The sequence below is a fragment of the Euleptes europaea genome, chromosome 5 (assembly GCF_029931775.1).
Source record: "Euleptes europaea isolate rEulEur1 chromosome 5, rEulEur1.hap1, whole genome shotgun sequence".
In the NCBI taxonomy this organism is placed as follows: Eukaryota; Metazoa; Chordata; class Lepidosauria; order Squamata; family Sphaerodactylidae; genus Euleptes; species Euleptes europaea.
In genome coordinates, this window is record NC_079316.1 from 111,804,253 (window position 1) to 111,818,142 (window position 13,890).

Below are 13,890 nucleotides of genomic sequence, written 5' to 3' on the forward strand. Positions count from 1 at the left end.
CATGTGCTCTCCCCCCACCAGTTGCGGCCACAAAGAAAGAAGATTTCGTCTGGAGGCTGTGGTTTTCCCCACAGAAAACTGGTTTCCCCACATCTACCCATGAATATTATTTTTGCACGCAAGGGCAATTTAAAAAAAATATTTTTTTTATTTTCCAACACAAAACTGTTATAGGCTAGGATGTTCATGAAGGATAGTATGCTCATAGAATCCCATATCATATTCTTAAATGTATAAAAAGTATAGAATGAAGCAGAATAATGCTGTAACGTAATGATTTAATGCTTGTTCTCAGTATCTTTGCTACAAGGTCATGAAGCTGTGTATGATTGCTGGCTAAGTTAAGATATCTAGTTGTCTTGGAATATGGTCCTCTAACTAAGGGTCTTTCTCCCCTAAGCCTTGGAGCAAGGACAGATAAGAGGAGGGGAAGGAGTAATATGCCTTATGAAACTGTTGACTGTGAAATGGGCAGATGCTGTATGATAGTTAGCCCTTCTTACAGCTACTGTACCAAGAATATCACAAGTACTATTTTATTATCCTCCAAACCATAAGGCCAGTTAAGCATGTGTAATGCAATGTAAGCATATAGTTGTGTTATATGCTTTAAATGTGTTAGCTTTATACTATTGATTCACAAACGAATGTATTGAATGCGTCAGGTTTAGAAGAAGAGAATGATGTTAAATTTGAGTACTTGTAAAGTACTAGTAAAGCTCAAAACTAATAGATTATGATTTAGTAAACTAAGCATACAGGATATGGATGTCCAAATGGTCTTACAAGGGTGCAGTAAAGCATCTTACCACAGTGCAGTAAAGCATCACAACCAAGTGCAGAAGAGAAGCACTTCAAGGCTGTTGGTGTTTTATCCCAGGCTCCAGGGGTGCGGAGATACCCACACTTATCAGATAACACTGATCTGGAGAGAATATAAGGACGAGCCCAACAGGCAAAAAGCAGAAGAGTTGATGGAGGACAACATCTGTTGTCTGGCCATTAGCTTTCTCCATCTCTAGCATGAGATGTAAAACCCAGAAATGCGAATGGAGAACAATACTGGTTGTTTGGCCATTGGCTTTCTCCGTCTTTTGCGTAAGACGTAAAAGGGAAGATGGCTTAGGCTGTCTGACCTCACTTTTTCAACATCTCAAAGATATAAAACCTGGTGGAAGTGTGAGTGGAAGACAATACTGTTGTCTGGCCATTTGCTCATTCTATTCATATCTTGCATGATATGGAACTCTACCATTTCACAAGTTCTTTGTGAGAATGGGAAAGACTCTCCTTAAGAGAGATTCATTTCAAGATGACCTGCTAAGGCTGGATGTCTGAAATGACTGCTTGCAGACTATTCCATATGATGGAGGCTCTTAGTATTCCTACTAACCTTACTGTGGGGTCTAAGAGTATTGGATCAGTTCCATATTTGGAAACACTGACATCTCATTAATTCTAGCAAGGATTGATGGGTTCTCACTGGATGATCTAAATGGTTTGACTTGGCTTTCCTTGAGAAACATGGAAGTTGTGAAACCCAAGTTACAGAACTGAAGAGACCAGAAACAGGATTCTTAAGATACTCTTATCCTCTAAGCAACTAGAGATATCTCTCAGGGTAAAGAGTCAGAAGTTTCCTCAACACAAAGGAAGATTCTACACTCAGTGACAATGAGTGGCATACACAGTATGCATACACAGATTACATTATATATAGAGAGCTATAGAGCTCTTACCAGGAACTAAGGTTCATACAGGTTCTCTCTACATATTGAATTTAAAGCTACACGTGTGTGTGTTAAGTGCCGTCAAGTCGCTTCCGACTCATGGCGACCCTATGAATGAAAGTCCTCCAAAATGTCCTATCTTTGACAACCTTACTCAGATCTTGCAAATTGAAGGCTTTTGCTTCCTTTATTGAGTCAATCCATCTCTTGTTGGGTCTTCCTCTTTTCCTGCTGCCCTCAACTTTTCCTAGCATGACGGTCTTTTCCAGTGACTCTTGTCGTCTCATGACGTGACCAAAATACGATAGCCTCAGTTTAGTCATTTTAGCTTCTAGGGTCAGTTCAGGCCTGATTTGATCTATAACCCACTGATTTGTTTTTTTGGCAGTCCACGGAATCTGTAACACTCTCCTCCAACACCACATTTCAAAGGAATCTATTTTCTTCCTATCAGCTTTCTTCACTGTCCAGCTTTCACACCCATACATAGTAATAGGGAATATGATGGCATGAAGTAATCTAGTCTTGGTGGCCAGAGTCACATCCGTACACTTCAAAATCTTTTCTAGCTCCTTCATGGCTGCCCTTCCCAGTCTCAATCTCCTTCTAATTTCTTGGCTGCAGTCTCCCTTTTGGTTGATGGTGGAGCCAAGGAATAGAAACTCTTGAACAATTTCAATTTCCTCATTGTCAACCTTAAAGTTGTGTAATTCTCCTGTAGTCATTACTTTTGTTTTCTTGATGTTCAGCTGTAGTCCTGCTTTGGCACTTTCTCTTTTAACTTTCAGCAGTAGTTGTTTCAAATCTTCACTATTTTCTGCCAATAATGTAGTGTCATCAGCATATCTCAAATTATTAATGTTCCTCCCTCCAATTTTCACTCCACCTTCATCTAAATCTAATTCAGCTTTCCTAATTATATGTTCTGCATATAGATTGATTTTGGAGGACTTTCATTCATAGGGTCGCCATGAGTCGGAAGCGACTTGACGGCACTTAACACACACGCACATATAGATTGAAGAGATAGGGAGATAAAATACATCCTTGTCTGACACCTTTGCCAATTGGAAACCATTTCGTTTCTCCATTCCGTTACACATAGTCTTGTAAATTACTGACTTCAGCTTTACAAGAATCAGCTGTCTCTGATACAGAACAGTATTTCAATGAACCTAAACTGGCATGAAATACTTAATGAGCTTTTGGATTATAGCTCTCAAATAAACTAAAAACCAGAGAATCAAAGATATGGTAAAGACAGAGAAACATGGGAACAGACTATGTTCTTACAGAAAAGGTTTGCAATGTCCTGAATATAAGCTAGGAGAAGTTTAGAAATAATATAAGGTTGTATTTTGCATTAAGATGTTTTTAACTATGAATTTCTCTCCTTATACTAATCATATTTTGACAGGCTTTCTGTAAACTGATTTATTCCTGAATGAAATGCATTACAGGTTTAACATCAGAAAACCTTACATAGAGAAATTGCTTATAAAGACTGTTTGAAACTGCTTGCATATATTAACATAAATGAACATGTAAGAGAATCATAAATGTTTGTACTTTATGACATGTTTTAATAATGCGTAAATATTCACATGCATATATTTTATGTGAAATAAATATGTTTTAATAATTATACTCTTGTCCAATATTATAAATTTATTGGCGTGTTCAAAAGATGTCCTAGAGACCTTAATAACGTTCTGGGAACCGTTGATTCCAGTCTAGTAGTGTCTCGCTGAATAAGATAACATACTGGTATTCCTTCTCAGGAAGGGGTCCTTTCTAAGAGCATAGGCACTTAACGGCCCAAACCTCGACAAAACAAAAACGAAAAATACATACACTTGCAATTCACACAGATTATACTGCTTCAGGGAGTTAATTTCACCTTGTCGTGTACATCTTATAAGTTGCTTAACTTGTTCATATACTATAACAGCTTTAAACTATTCACTATATATGTTATCCATATGCGTTGTCTATATATGTTAACTATGCTTGCGGATTATTGTTATCTAGCCTTTCCATTTAACATAATCAAAATAGCATTCCCGTTTCTTCTGTGATTCTTCAACCATCTTTTCTTTCATTATGCTGGTCAATCTGGCCATCACCGCAAATTCATCCATTTTTTGTTGCCACTTTTCTACATCTGAGATGTCCTCTAGTTTCCACGATGCTGCCAGTACTGATCTGGCTCCAGTTGTCAAGTAGCCAAATAGTTCTCTGTGATTACTTTCCAGGTTTTCTGGCTCAATCCCTAACAGCACAGTTTCTGGACTCAAGGGAAATTTGATTTTGAGCATTTTCTGCATTTCTTGATGAATTTGTATCCAAAACTTCTTGACTTTTTTACATGTCCGCCACATGTGGAAGTAAGTTTCGTCTTTTTCTTTGTATTTCCAACAACAGCAGTCATATGATTCATCCATCCTTTTAATGTCCATTGGCGCAATATACCATCTGAAAAATTGCTTATAGCAATTCTCGCGTAAATTATTGCTGGTGGTAAATTTGATAGATTTAGTCCAGTCTTTCCCATTGCTGCACTGTTATCTCCTTTTTAAAAATTTCCATCCATTTTATCATGCATGTCTCGACTTGCTTTTGCTCTGTTTCATATTTAAGTAGTAATTTATATATCTTCCCGAGAATATAATCTGTTTCTTTGCTAATTAAATTTTCAAACTCTGTGTTTTTCTTTACCTTCCCGTTGATAACAATCTTGTCAAATTTTCATAATCATTTGGTTATACGTAAACCAACCTATTTTTCTACTCTTCATTTCATTCCAAGGTTTTATTTCTTCTTGCTCATCTAACATATCTTGATATCTTATAAAGTCTGTGTCCTTCTTTTCTCCCTTGCTTAACTAAACATCTGTAGGAAACATTATCCGCGAAGGCAGGGGACTAAGTCTGCTGTTATTTCTGATCCTAGTCTTCATCAATCCATCTTTAATAATATGTTTCTCTCCAAAAATCTCTGAGTTCTTTGCTTTCCATAAACAGTAGTGGAATCCACTATTCCACGTACCTTTTTCAATCTTCAAACTTTTTTGATCAGGGTTCCTAATCCAATCCACAATCCAAGATAATCCTGCCACTTGATACTAAAGCTTGATATTTGGCAATGCTAATCCACCTCTTTTCTTCTCATCTTGCATAACTTTAAAATTAACTCTTGGGTTTTTTCCCAGCCCACACAAATTTATTAATTTGTCTTTGCCAATCCATCAACATCTTTGCTTCTATTTGAATTGGAAGCATTTGAAAAAGAAATGTTAGTCTTGGTAGCAAGTTCATCTTTATTACTGCTATTCTCCCCATCCACGACAAATTTAATTTTGATTATCTCTCCAAGTCTTTCAGTATTGCCGACTATGTCTTTTGATAATTATCCTTGAACAATGTATGGTTTTTCCCAGTCAGATAAATTCCCAAATATTTAACCGTCTTTTCTGAAATCTTCTGAAGAGCAAATTCAAACACGAACGTCATAACAGGCGGAGCGAGAGAGCATGCACCGCCAAGCCTGAAGAACCCAGCCTCATAATTGCAGGCATTTGCGTACTTCATCAATAGTCCACCTTTCCTACCGAGACTCGAGGGAAGGACCAGGATTACAGAATCAGGGAACAACACACTAACTGGTGCAAAAGTATACTATAAACAACACAGAAAGGGGGTTACAAGGGACAAGAAAATGCAGTTAAGGCAGGTGTCCCCTGCAATAATCATTGCCAAGTACTGCAATCCTCTTCCTTGGCCGTTCCATCCTCTTCCCCAGTTCCAATCTCCCTTTTAAAACGCCCTCTTGAACAATACGGTTTTGAACATTCTGTGGAATAACAGACGTGTGAGAAGCTTCCTGACCTCCTCAAGCCGGCCGTCCCTTAGGGCGGGAGCCGCCCCTGAGAAAGCACGCGAACAGGCAGCTACCGGTCTTATCCGTTTGCAGGATGAGAAGAAGAGGAGTTGGTTTTTATATGCCAAATTTCTCTACTACTTAAGGGAGAATCAAACCAGCTTACAAACACCTTCCCTTCCTCTCCCCACATCAAACACCTTGTGGGGTAGGTGAGGCTGAGAGAGCTCTAAGAGAGCTGTGACTAGCCCAAGGTCACCCAGCTGGTTTCATGTGGAGGAGTGGGAAACGCAAACTTCTTTTGGACCCCACTGATATCAAACGAAATAAGTGAGGATGCGATTTTCAGCATGAAAGTCAATCATGAGCTCAACTCTCTCCCGTAGACATCGGAAGAATCCAGGACTGCTGAACTTTTTTTTTGGCAGGACTGAAGCCTACCTTTGCAGAAATACTTTTAAAAAATTGCACATACCTCTTCGAGTATTAATAGGTCCCCCTCGCATAGCCAAGATCAGCTTCAACGTGCAACCTTCTGCAATGCTGTAAATAACCAAACCAGAAAGATTTTGTCACCATTTTTCCCCAATGCAAAGAATACTCAGAAATATTTTGTGCGATTTCATTCAAATACTTACTTGTAGTCACTCAGGCAGTAGTCATCTTCCAGCTCCATGTTATTCCAGATTAAGTGCTGCTGGGATACCGGGATACCTTAAAATTACATAGTTAAGATTGCATTGCTTATTAACAAAGTAAAATTGTCACCTGCTCACTAAGATGGTCGTTCCCCCCGTGAATTTAGGGCACACAGAGCTTCGTGTGAACCACATCTCACCTGGCAGGAATCAGAGCTGGAATAAAACCAGGTATGTATCTGGAATAGCCTTGACCAGATTTCAAGCGGGTTTTTGATCACTCAGTAGGGTGGATTTGATTTAAATCAAATCAACTTAAATCACAATTTAAATCACGATTTAAATCACTAGTTAATAAGGCTAGATTTAAATCATGGTGTTCTACATAAGGACTTGCGGAGTACTCTGTTCAAAAGGTTTCACTTTCATTCTTACTATTTGCCCCTCCCCTCCTCACGTTTAGCTCCTTGTGCAGATCTATTCCACTCCAAACAATCTTCAATTCATTGAATTTCTTGACACTTAGCACTTAAGGGGTAGAAGAAGAGCTGGTTTTTATATCCCGACTTTCTCCACCACTTAAGGAAGAATCAAACCGGCTTACAATCACCTTCCCTTCCCCTCCCCACAACAGACACCCTGTGAGGTAGATGGGGCTGAGAGAGCTCTAAGAGAGCTGTGACTAGCCCAAGGTCACCCAGCTGGCTTCATGTGGAGGAGTAGGGAAACAAATCCAGTTCAGAAGATCCGCCACTCATGTGGAGAAGTGGGGAATCAAACCCAGTTCTCCAGGTTAGAGTCCACTGCTCTTAACCACTACACCATACTGGTGTTTTCCAGAGTTAAACACTTCTGTAAGAGATTTCATAACATTGAAAGAGATTTCATAACATTAAAAAAAATGGCAGATACCTTCCAATCGCTGGATTTTAGCTTTCACAGAAACAACCGTTTCCAAAGGAGACACCTGCAGCTCAAAGCACGTTCCCGCGAGGGTTTCAATGAAGAGCTCCATAGCCTCGCAGTGAGGGAGTTTGCAATAAAACGGCCCCACGTTGTCTTCATTGAAGAAAGGAGGCTCCTTCTTGCTGGCCATTCTTGATCCTTTAAAAATGCTCTGTCGGAAAAACAGCCCCGAAGCGCTGATCTCTACAGCGTTCCACCTCAAGCCAAATTAGCTCTGAACACGGGATGTCTGCGCTGCTGCACATGTTTCAGGGTTTGCGCCTAAAGGAGACATAAGAGCAATAGACACGACGTTTCAGGACCCAACATTATTAAGGGACTTGAAGATGAGAGCTGTAATGATAATCTTTAAAAGTCTGCACAGATCCCTTCTGAGCTGCAGCCGTTACGAGACATGGTTCAGAGCCAGCATGGTGCAGTGGTTTGGAGCGGTGGAGGCTAATCTGGTGAACTGGATTTGTTTCCACGCTCCTACACATGAAGCTAGCTGGGTGACCTTGGGCTAGTCACAGCTCTCTTAGAGCTCTCTCAGGTAAATTAACTTTTTTTAGGACACTTCCTTGCCCTCCTTTATTTGACTTGCACACTTTGTCCTTATAGACACTTGCCCCGCGTCTCCTCTTTTCATCCTTTGAAGGGCTCAGTTCAAAGGTCGCACAACACTGAACAAAAGTCAGTATTGTCTACTCAGACTGGCAGCAGCTCTCCAGGGTCTCAGATAGAGGTCTTTCACATCACCTGCTACCTGATCTTCCTCACTGGATTTGAACTTGGTACCTTCTGAATGCCATGCTGATGCTCTATCACTTAACTACGGCCCCTCCTTTTAGGAGGCACAGCGTGAGAAGATAAAAGGGTGGGTTGGGGGGGGACAGAATGCTGCTCAAGGTCCAAAAGGCTTTTAGAATTCTGCACAAGGCTGTTTTTTTTGGGAGGGGGGAGCTCTGAGTTGTAAGGGAGGTAAGGGAGGGGCTGTGACTCAGTGGTAGAGCACCTGCTCGGCATGAAGAAGGTCCCAGGTTCAATTCCTGGCATCTCCAGTTAAAGGGACTAGGCAAGTAGGTGATGTGAAAGACCTACTGCCAGTCTGAATAGACAATACTGCCCTTTAGGGGAGGGGCCGTGGCTCAGTGGTAGAGCATCTGCTTGGTATGCAGAAGGTCCCAGGTTCAATCCCCGGCATCTCCAGTTACTGTCTTTTCCTGAGACCCTGGAGAGCCGCTGCCGGTCTGAGTAGACAGTATTGACTTTGATGGACCAAGAGACTGATTCAGTATCAGGAAGCTTCATGTGTTCATGTGACCCTGTGAATCATGGAGAGAGGCTGTGGCTCAGTGGTAGAGACTCTGCTTGGCATGCAGAAGGTCCCAGGTTCAATCCCCAGCATCTCCAGTTAAAGGGAGCAGGCAAGTGGGTGATGTGAAAGACCTCTGGAGAATTACTGCCAGTCTGAATAGACAATACTGCCCTTTAGGGGAGGGGCCATGGCTCAGTGGTAGAGCATCTGCTTGGCATGCAAAAGGTCCAGGGTTCAGTTCCCGGCATCTCCAGTTAAAGGGACTAGGCAAGTAGGTGATGTGAAAGACCCTTCTCGGCCTGAGACCCTGGAGAACTGCTGCTGGTCTGAGTAGACAATACTGACTTTGATGGACCGAGGGTCTGATTCAGTATAAGGCAGCTTCAGGTGCTCCTCGCACCCAACCCCCAGCATGTCCACAGCACACTTTGGCGCTTCTAATAAAGTCAAGGCAGCACATATGTTTGGTTGGTGTTGCTGGACCGGTGTAGGGTTGGCGAGGGTTGCCAACTCCCTTCCTGTTCCCCTTGCTGATTTTATTAGATCTTTTATAGGGGACCCTGACTGCTTCCCGGACCAGCTGTGGAACTGTGCACCGGTAAACAATCTGACACTTATTTAGCCATCTGACGCTTATTTAAAGATTTTGTGGTTCTAGGTTCTAGTAATTTTTTGTATATTTTTAATTGAGTTTCATGGTGTTTTTATATGATGTTAGCTGCCAGGAGAAAGGGTGGGATGTAAGTCTAAAAATAAATTTAAAAAAATAAAAAACTCCAGGCTGGGAAAGGTCAACCTAGGAACGCCTACATGCTAGTTGTGAAAAATTGCGTCCCATCTGGCTGCAGACTTCCTCACGCCCACCCTGCTTTGGGGCCCTACCTGGCTGGGCTGTTATGAGGGTCCAAGGGAGGGCGGGCAGCCGCTTGGGGGCCTACCTGGCTGGGCTGTTGTGAGGGTCCAGGGGAGGGAGATTAGCCGCTTGGGGGCCTACCTGGCTGGGCTGTTGTGAGGGTCCAGGGGAGGGAGATTAGCCGCTTGGGGGCCTACCTGGCTGGGCTGTTGTGAGGGTCCAGGGGAGGGAGATTAGCCGCTTGGAGGCCTACCTGGCTGGGCTGTTGTGAGGGTCCAAGGGAGGGAGGCCAGCCGCTTGGGGGGCCTACCTGGTTGGGCTGTTGTGAGGGTCCAAGGGACAGAGGCCAGCCGCTTTGGGGCCTACCTGGTTGGGCTGTTGCGAGTGTCCAAGGGACGGAGGCCAGCCGCTTCGAGGCCTACCTCGCTGGGCTGTTGTGAGGGTCCAAGGGAGGGATATCAGCTGCTTCGGGGCCTACCTGGCTGAGCTGTTGTGAGTGTCCAAGGAGGGAGGCCAGGTGCTTCGGGGCCTACCTGGTTGGGCTGTTGTAAGGGTCCAAGGGACGGAGGCCAGCCGCTTTGGGGCCTACCTGGTTGGGCTGTTGTGAGTGTCCAAGGGACGGAGGCCAGCCGCTTCGAGGCCTACCTCAGTGGGCTGTTGTGAGGGTCCAAGGGAGGGAAATCAGCCGCTTGGGGGCCTACCTGGCTGGGCTGTTGTGAGTGTCCAAGGAACGGAGGCCAGCCGCTTCGAGGCCTATCTCGCTGGGCTGTTGTGAGGGTCCAAGGGAGGGAGGCCAGCTGCTTGGGGGCCTACCTGGCTGGGCTGTTGTGAGTGTCCAAGGGAGGGAGGCCAGCCGCTTCGGGGCCTACTTCCTCCGCTGCCGCCTCCCAGAGCCGCCGATCCCCCGCGGAAGGGCGAGTCGAGCGGGGCCCGAAGCAGCCGCTCCCACCGGCGGCCGCCTCCAGGCCTTCCCGCCCTCCCGGCCTTTGTGACGCGAACAAAAGGGCAGCGGAACGAACCACTCAGAAGAGCCGCTCTCCCGACCCCCGGCCAACCCGCTGCGCCTCCGAGGAGGGAGAGGGCGGGGCGACACCGCGGAAGCTTCGGTTTTTGTTGTCGGTCGTTACTGGGCGGGGGGAAAAAAGGGCCGGAGGAGCCCGGATGTTGTCCCTCGCGGTCGCCAGGGGCAACCCACGCCACGTGATCAGGGCCAAGGCTGACCGCACCACTCCTGAAGGCGCACTTGCCAACCTCCCGGCGGGACCTGGAGATTAGCAGGCATTGGAGCTAATCTTCAGCCTGGATAAATCAGCTCCCCCGGGGTAAATGGAAGCTTTGCAGGGTGGGCTTTATGCCCCCCCACTGAGCTCCCTCCCTAGCCCCCAAATGCAAACTTCCCCAGTCTCCACCCCCTCCCCCAAATCTCCAAGAATATCTCAACCCAGAGTTGCAGCTGGGGTTGCCAACCTCCAGGTGGTGGCTGGAGATCTCCCACTATTGCAACTGATCCCCAGGCAACAGAGATCAGTTCATCTGGAGCAAATGGCCGCTTTGGTAGGTGGATTCTATGGCATTATACCTCATTGAAGGCCCTCCCCTCCACCCCTAAAATCTCCAGGTATTTCTGAACCTGGAGCTTGCAACCCTAATAATAGAAGCCACCCTACAAAGCATCCATTTCCTCCAGGGGAACAGATCGCTGTAGTCTGGAGATGAGCTGTAACTTCAGGGGATCCCCAGGTCTCACCTGGAGGCTGGCATCCCTAACAGCTAGGGTTGCCAGCTCCAGATAGGGAAATACCTGGAGTTTTTGGGGGTGGAGCCTGAGAAGGGTGGGGTTTGGGGAGGAGGGGGACTTCAGTGGGGTACAATGCCCTAGAGTCCACCTTCCAAAGTGGCCATTTTCTCCAGGGGAACTGATCTGTCGCCTGGAGACCAGTTGCAACAGCGGGAGATCTCCAGCCACCACCTGGACCATTTATTCAGGTATTAAAATATGCACCTCCTTCTCTGAACTCCCATGTGCCCCAATAAATTCTATGCAAAAGCAAAAACACACACCCCTTTCACACCACCAAAAATGATAATCATTCAATGCCGTTGTTCGCTCTTCCAGTTCTTCAAGGGGGTCCCAACCTGCTTTCTATGCACCATTCCTGATCCAGCAGAACCTCCTGCTACTTTCCAGTGCAGATCTCCCTTCAATTACCAAAGCTGTCCTGGGCAAATGCTAATTCAGGATGAAAGCATCGTTTGCTAAGCATGATGGGACTGGGGGTGGTAGAAAGGGCCATCTTGTCGCTGGCAATGTCAGGCCTAGCCTGTACAGGAAATGCCAGGCGAGGTCTGACCCAAGATGTTTATGCTTACTGCAGGTGCTGGCCAAGGTCGACTGTAGCAACTGCCAACTTATGTTTTGACTCTGGACTCTGTGAATCTTACCTCAAGGGGAGGGGGGTTCTCATGGCATCCACTGCTTTTCATTTCATATATACCCTGTACCATGCTCTTCGTTCTCATTAGTGCCATCTTGAATATCAGCTGCTGTTAACCTGTAGATTTTCCAATAAATCAACTCTTTTGGATTATTTGTCTGTGGATGTTGTTTATGGGATTGTCACGGGGCTAGTGCTCACAGGCAACCCCATAGGGTTTTCAAGGCAGGAGACATTCAGAGATGGTTTGTCAGTGCCTCCCTCTGCATAGCAACCCTGGACTTCCTTGGTGGTCTTATGGGGGGGGGAATCAATAAATTTACCAATTCTCAATGTAGTTATCTCCACATTAAAAACAAAACAAAACCTGACCATTAACAAGTCCCTGCAGATGGTAAATCACATGGCAGTGTCAGGGAGTTCAAATATTTTGTGATCCTGATTCTACTGGGCTCTTTAGAAGAAGAGCTGGTTTTTATACCCTGATTTTCTCTACCTTTAAGGAATCTCAAACCAGCCTTCCCTCCCCCTCCCCACAACAGACACCGTGTGAGGTAGGTGGGACTGAGAGAGTTCGGAGAGAATTGTGACTAGCTCAAGGTCACCCAGCAGGCTTCACGTGGAAGAGTGGGGAATCAAACCCGGTTCTCCTGATTAGAGTCCGCCGCTCATGTGGAGGAGTAGGGAATCGAACCCGGTTCTCCATATTAGTCCACCACTGCTAACCACCACACCACGCTGGCTCTTATCTTCGTTTCATGTCCATGGTGTCCTTTAGGCGCAGAGACCAGCCCGTAGTGAGGATTGTCTCACAGCACCATGATTGCACTAAAGGGGGTTGTTTCTCTGAATGCATCCCATTTCTACTCTGTTGCCCAATTAGTCACACGTCAACCTTTGTGTATCGAGAGCTGGGCTGTGGCTAAACTATCGGTTTTCTTAACTTCCAGTATAAAGTTGTTTCCAACTTCACGAACCCTCCAATTGCTCTCACAGTGGGAATCCTCGCGTGGTCTCCAGTTTCGTCAGCCCTTTTTTGCACAATAAATCTATGGCTCTTCAGTCTTTTACTGTGCTTTGTCCTCCACTGGAGACAGCTTATAAACAGTTTGTGACCGAAATCAGCTAATAGTCTATTTACAAAGCATAGCTGAACATTTAGCCTTTATTATCTGCACCCCCTTGGCTTTTGTAGTGAGGCAGTTCAACTGCAAATACCTTGTGAGCGTAAAGGGAGGAGGGGAAAGGAGCCACTGGCCTTGGAAATCGGAAAAAGCCCCCAAAGGGTCAGATCTCTCCTCCCCCCCCCCGCCCACAGGCACAGGAAGGTGCCAAGGGCTGGGCATGTGTTTCATTCCACCGACAAACATTTCAGAAAGGAGCACAGGGTCATAGAATCATAAAAGTTAGAAGGGACCACTAGGCTTATCTAGTCCAACCCCCTGCACAATGTAAAGAATTCATTTGTATTTTCCAGTGACTCCTGTCTTCTCATAATGTGACCAAAGTAAGGCAGCCTCAGTTTAGTCATTTTAGCTTCTAGGGTCAGTTCAGGCTTGATTTGATCTAGAACCCACTGATTTGTTTTTTTTGGTGGTGCACAGTATCCATAACACTCTCCTCCAACACCACATTTCAAAGGAATCTACTTTCTTCCTGTCAGCTTTCTTCATTGTCCAGCTTTCACACCCATACATAGTAATAGGGAATACGATGACATGCATTAACTTGATCTTGGTTGCCAGTGACACATCCTTACACTTAAGAATCTTTTCTAGCTCCTTCACGGCTGCCCTTCCCAGTCTCCATCTCCTTCTGATTTCCTGGCTGTAGTCTCCTATTCTGAGCCAATTCCACCTCCCTTCCACCCCCTTTTGGCACACTCTGCTTGTTGCTAGTTTGCCTCTGAATCAATTGCAAGGAGCCCTAGAAGGTCAGGCCAGCCCATGGTTAGCACTCGGATGGGAGACCACCAGGGCGGAGACAAAGAGGCAGATGATAGCAAACCCCACCTCTGCTCAATTCTTGCCTTGAAAAACCTTGCGAGGCAGAACTTCATGGGGTCACCATGATGCAACAGCACACTTTACCT

The 13,890-nt window shown here is 45.2% G+C and overlaps 1 protein-coding gene across 1 annotated transcript in view; it reads right to left on the minus strand.

The window, feature by feature from the left end:
• ZFAND4 (zinc finger AN1-type containing 4) overlaps positions 1 to 7,435 on the minus strand; it is a 32,121-nt gene extending 24,686 nt beyond the window's left edge. The window contains exons 1-3 of the mRNA XM_056849293.1: positions 7,160 to 7,435; positions 6,248 to 6,323; positions 6,085 to 6,152 (exon numbers count right to left, since the gene is read on the minus strand). Coding sequence (XP_056705271.1) covers positions 6,085 to 6,152; positions 6,248 to 6,323; positions 7,160 to 7,343 — 328 coding nt within the window. The 5' untranslated portion in view covers positions 7,344 to 7,435. The remainder of the gene's footprint in view (positions 1 to 6,084; positions 6,153 to 6,247; positions 6,324 to 7,159) is intronic.
• Positions 7,436 to 13,890: the final 6,455 nt, after the last annotated feature.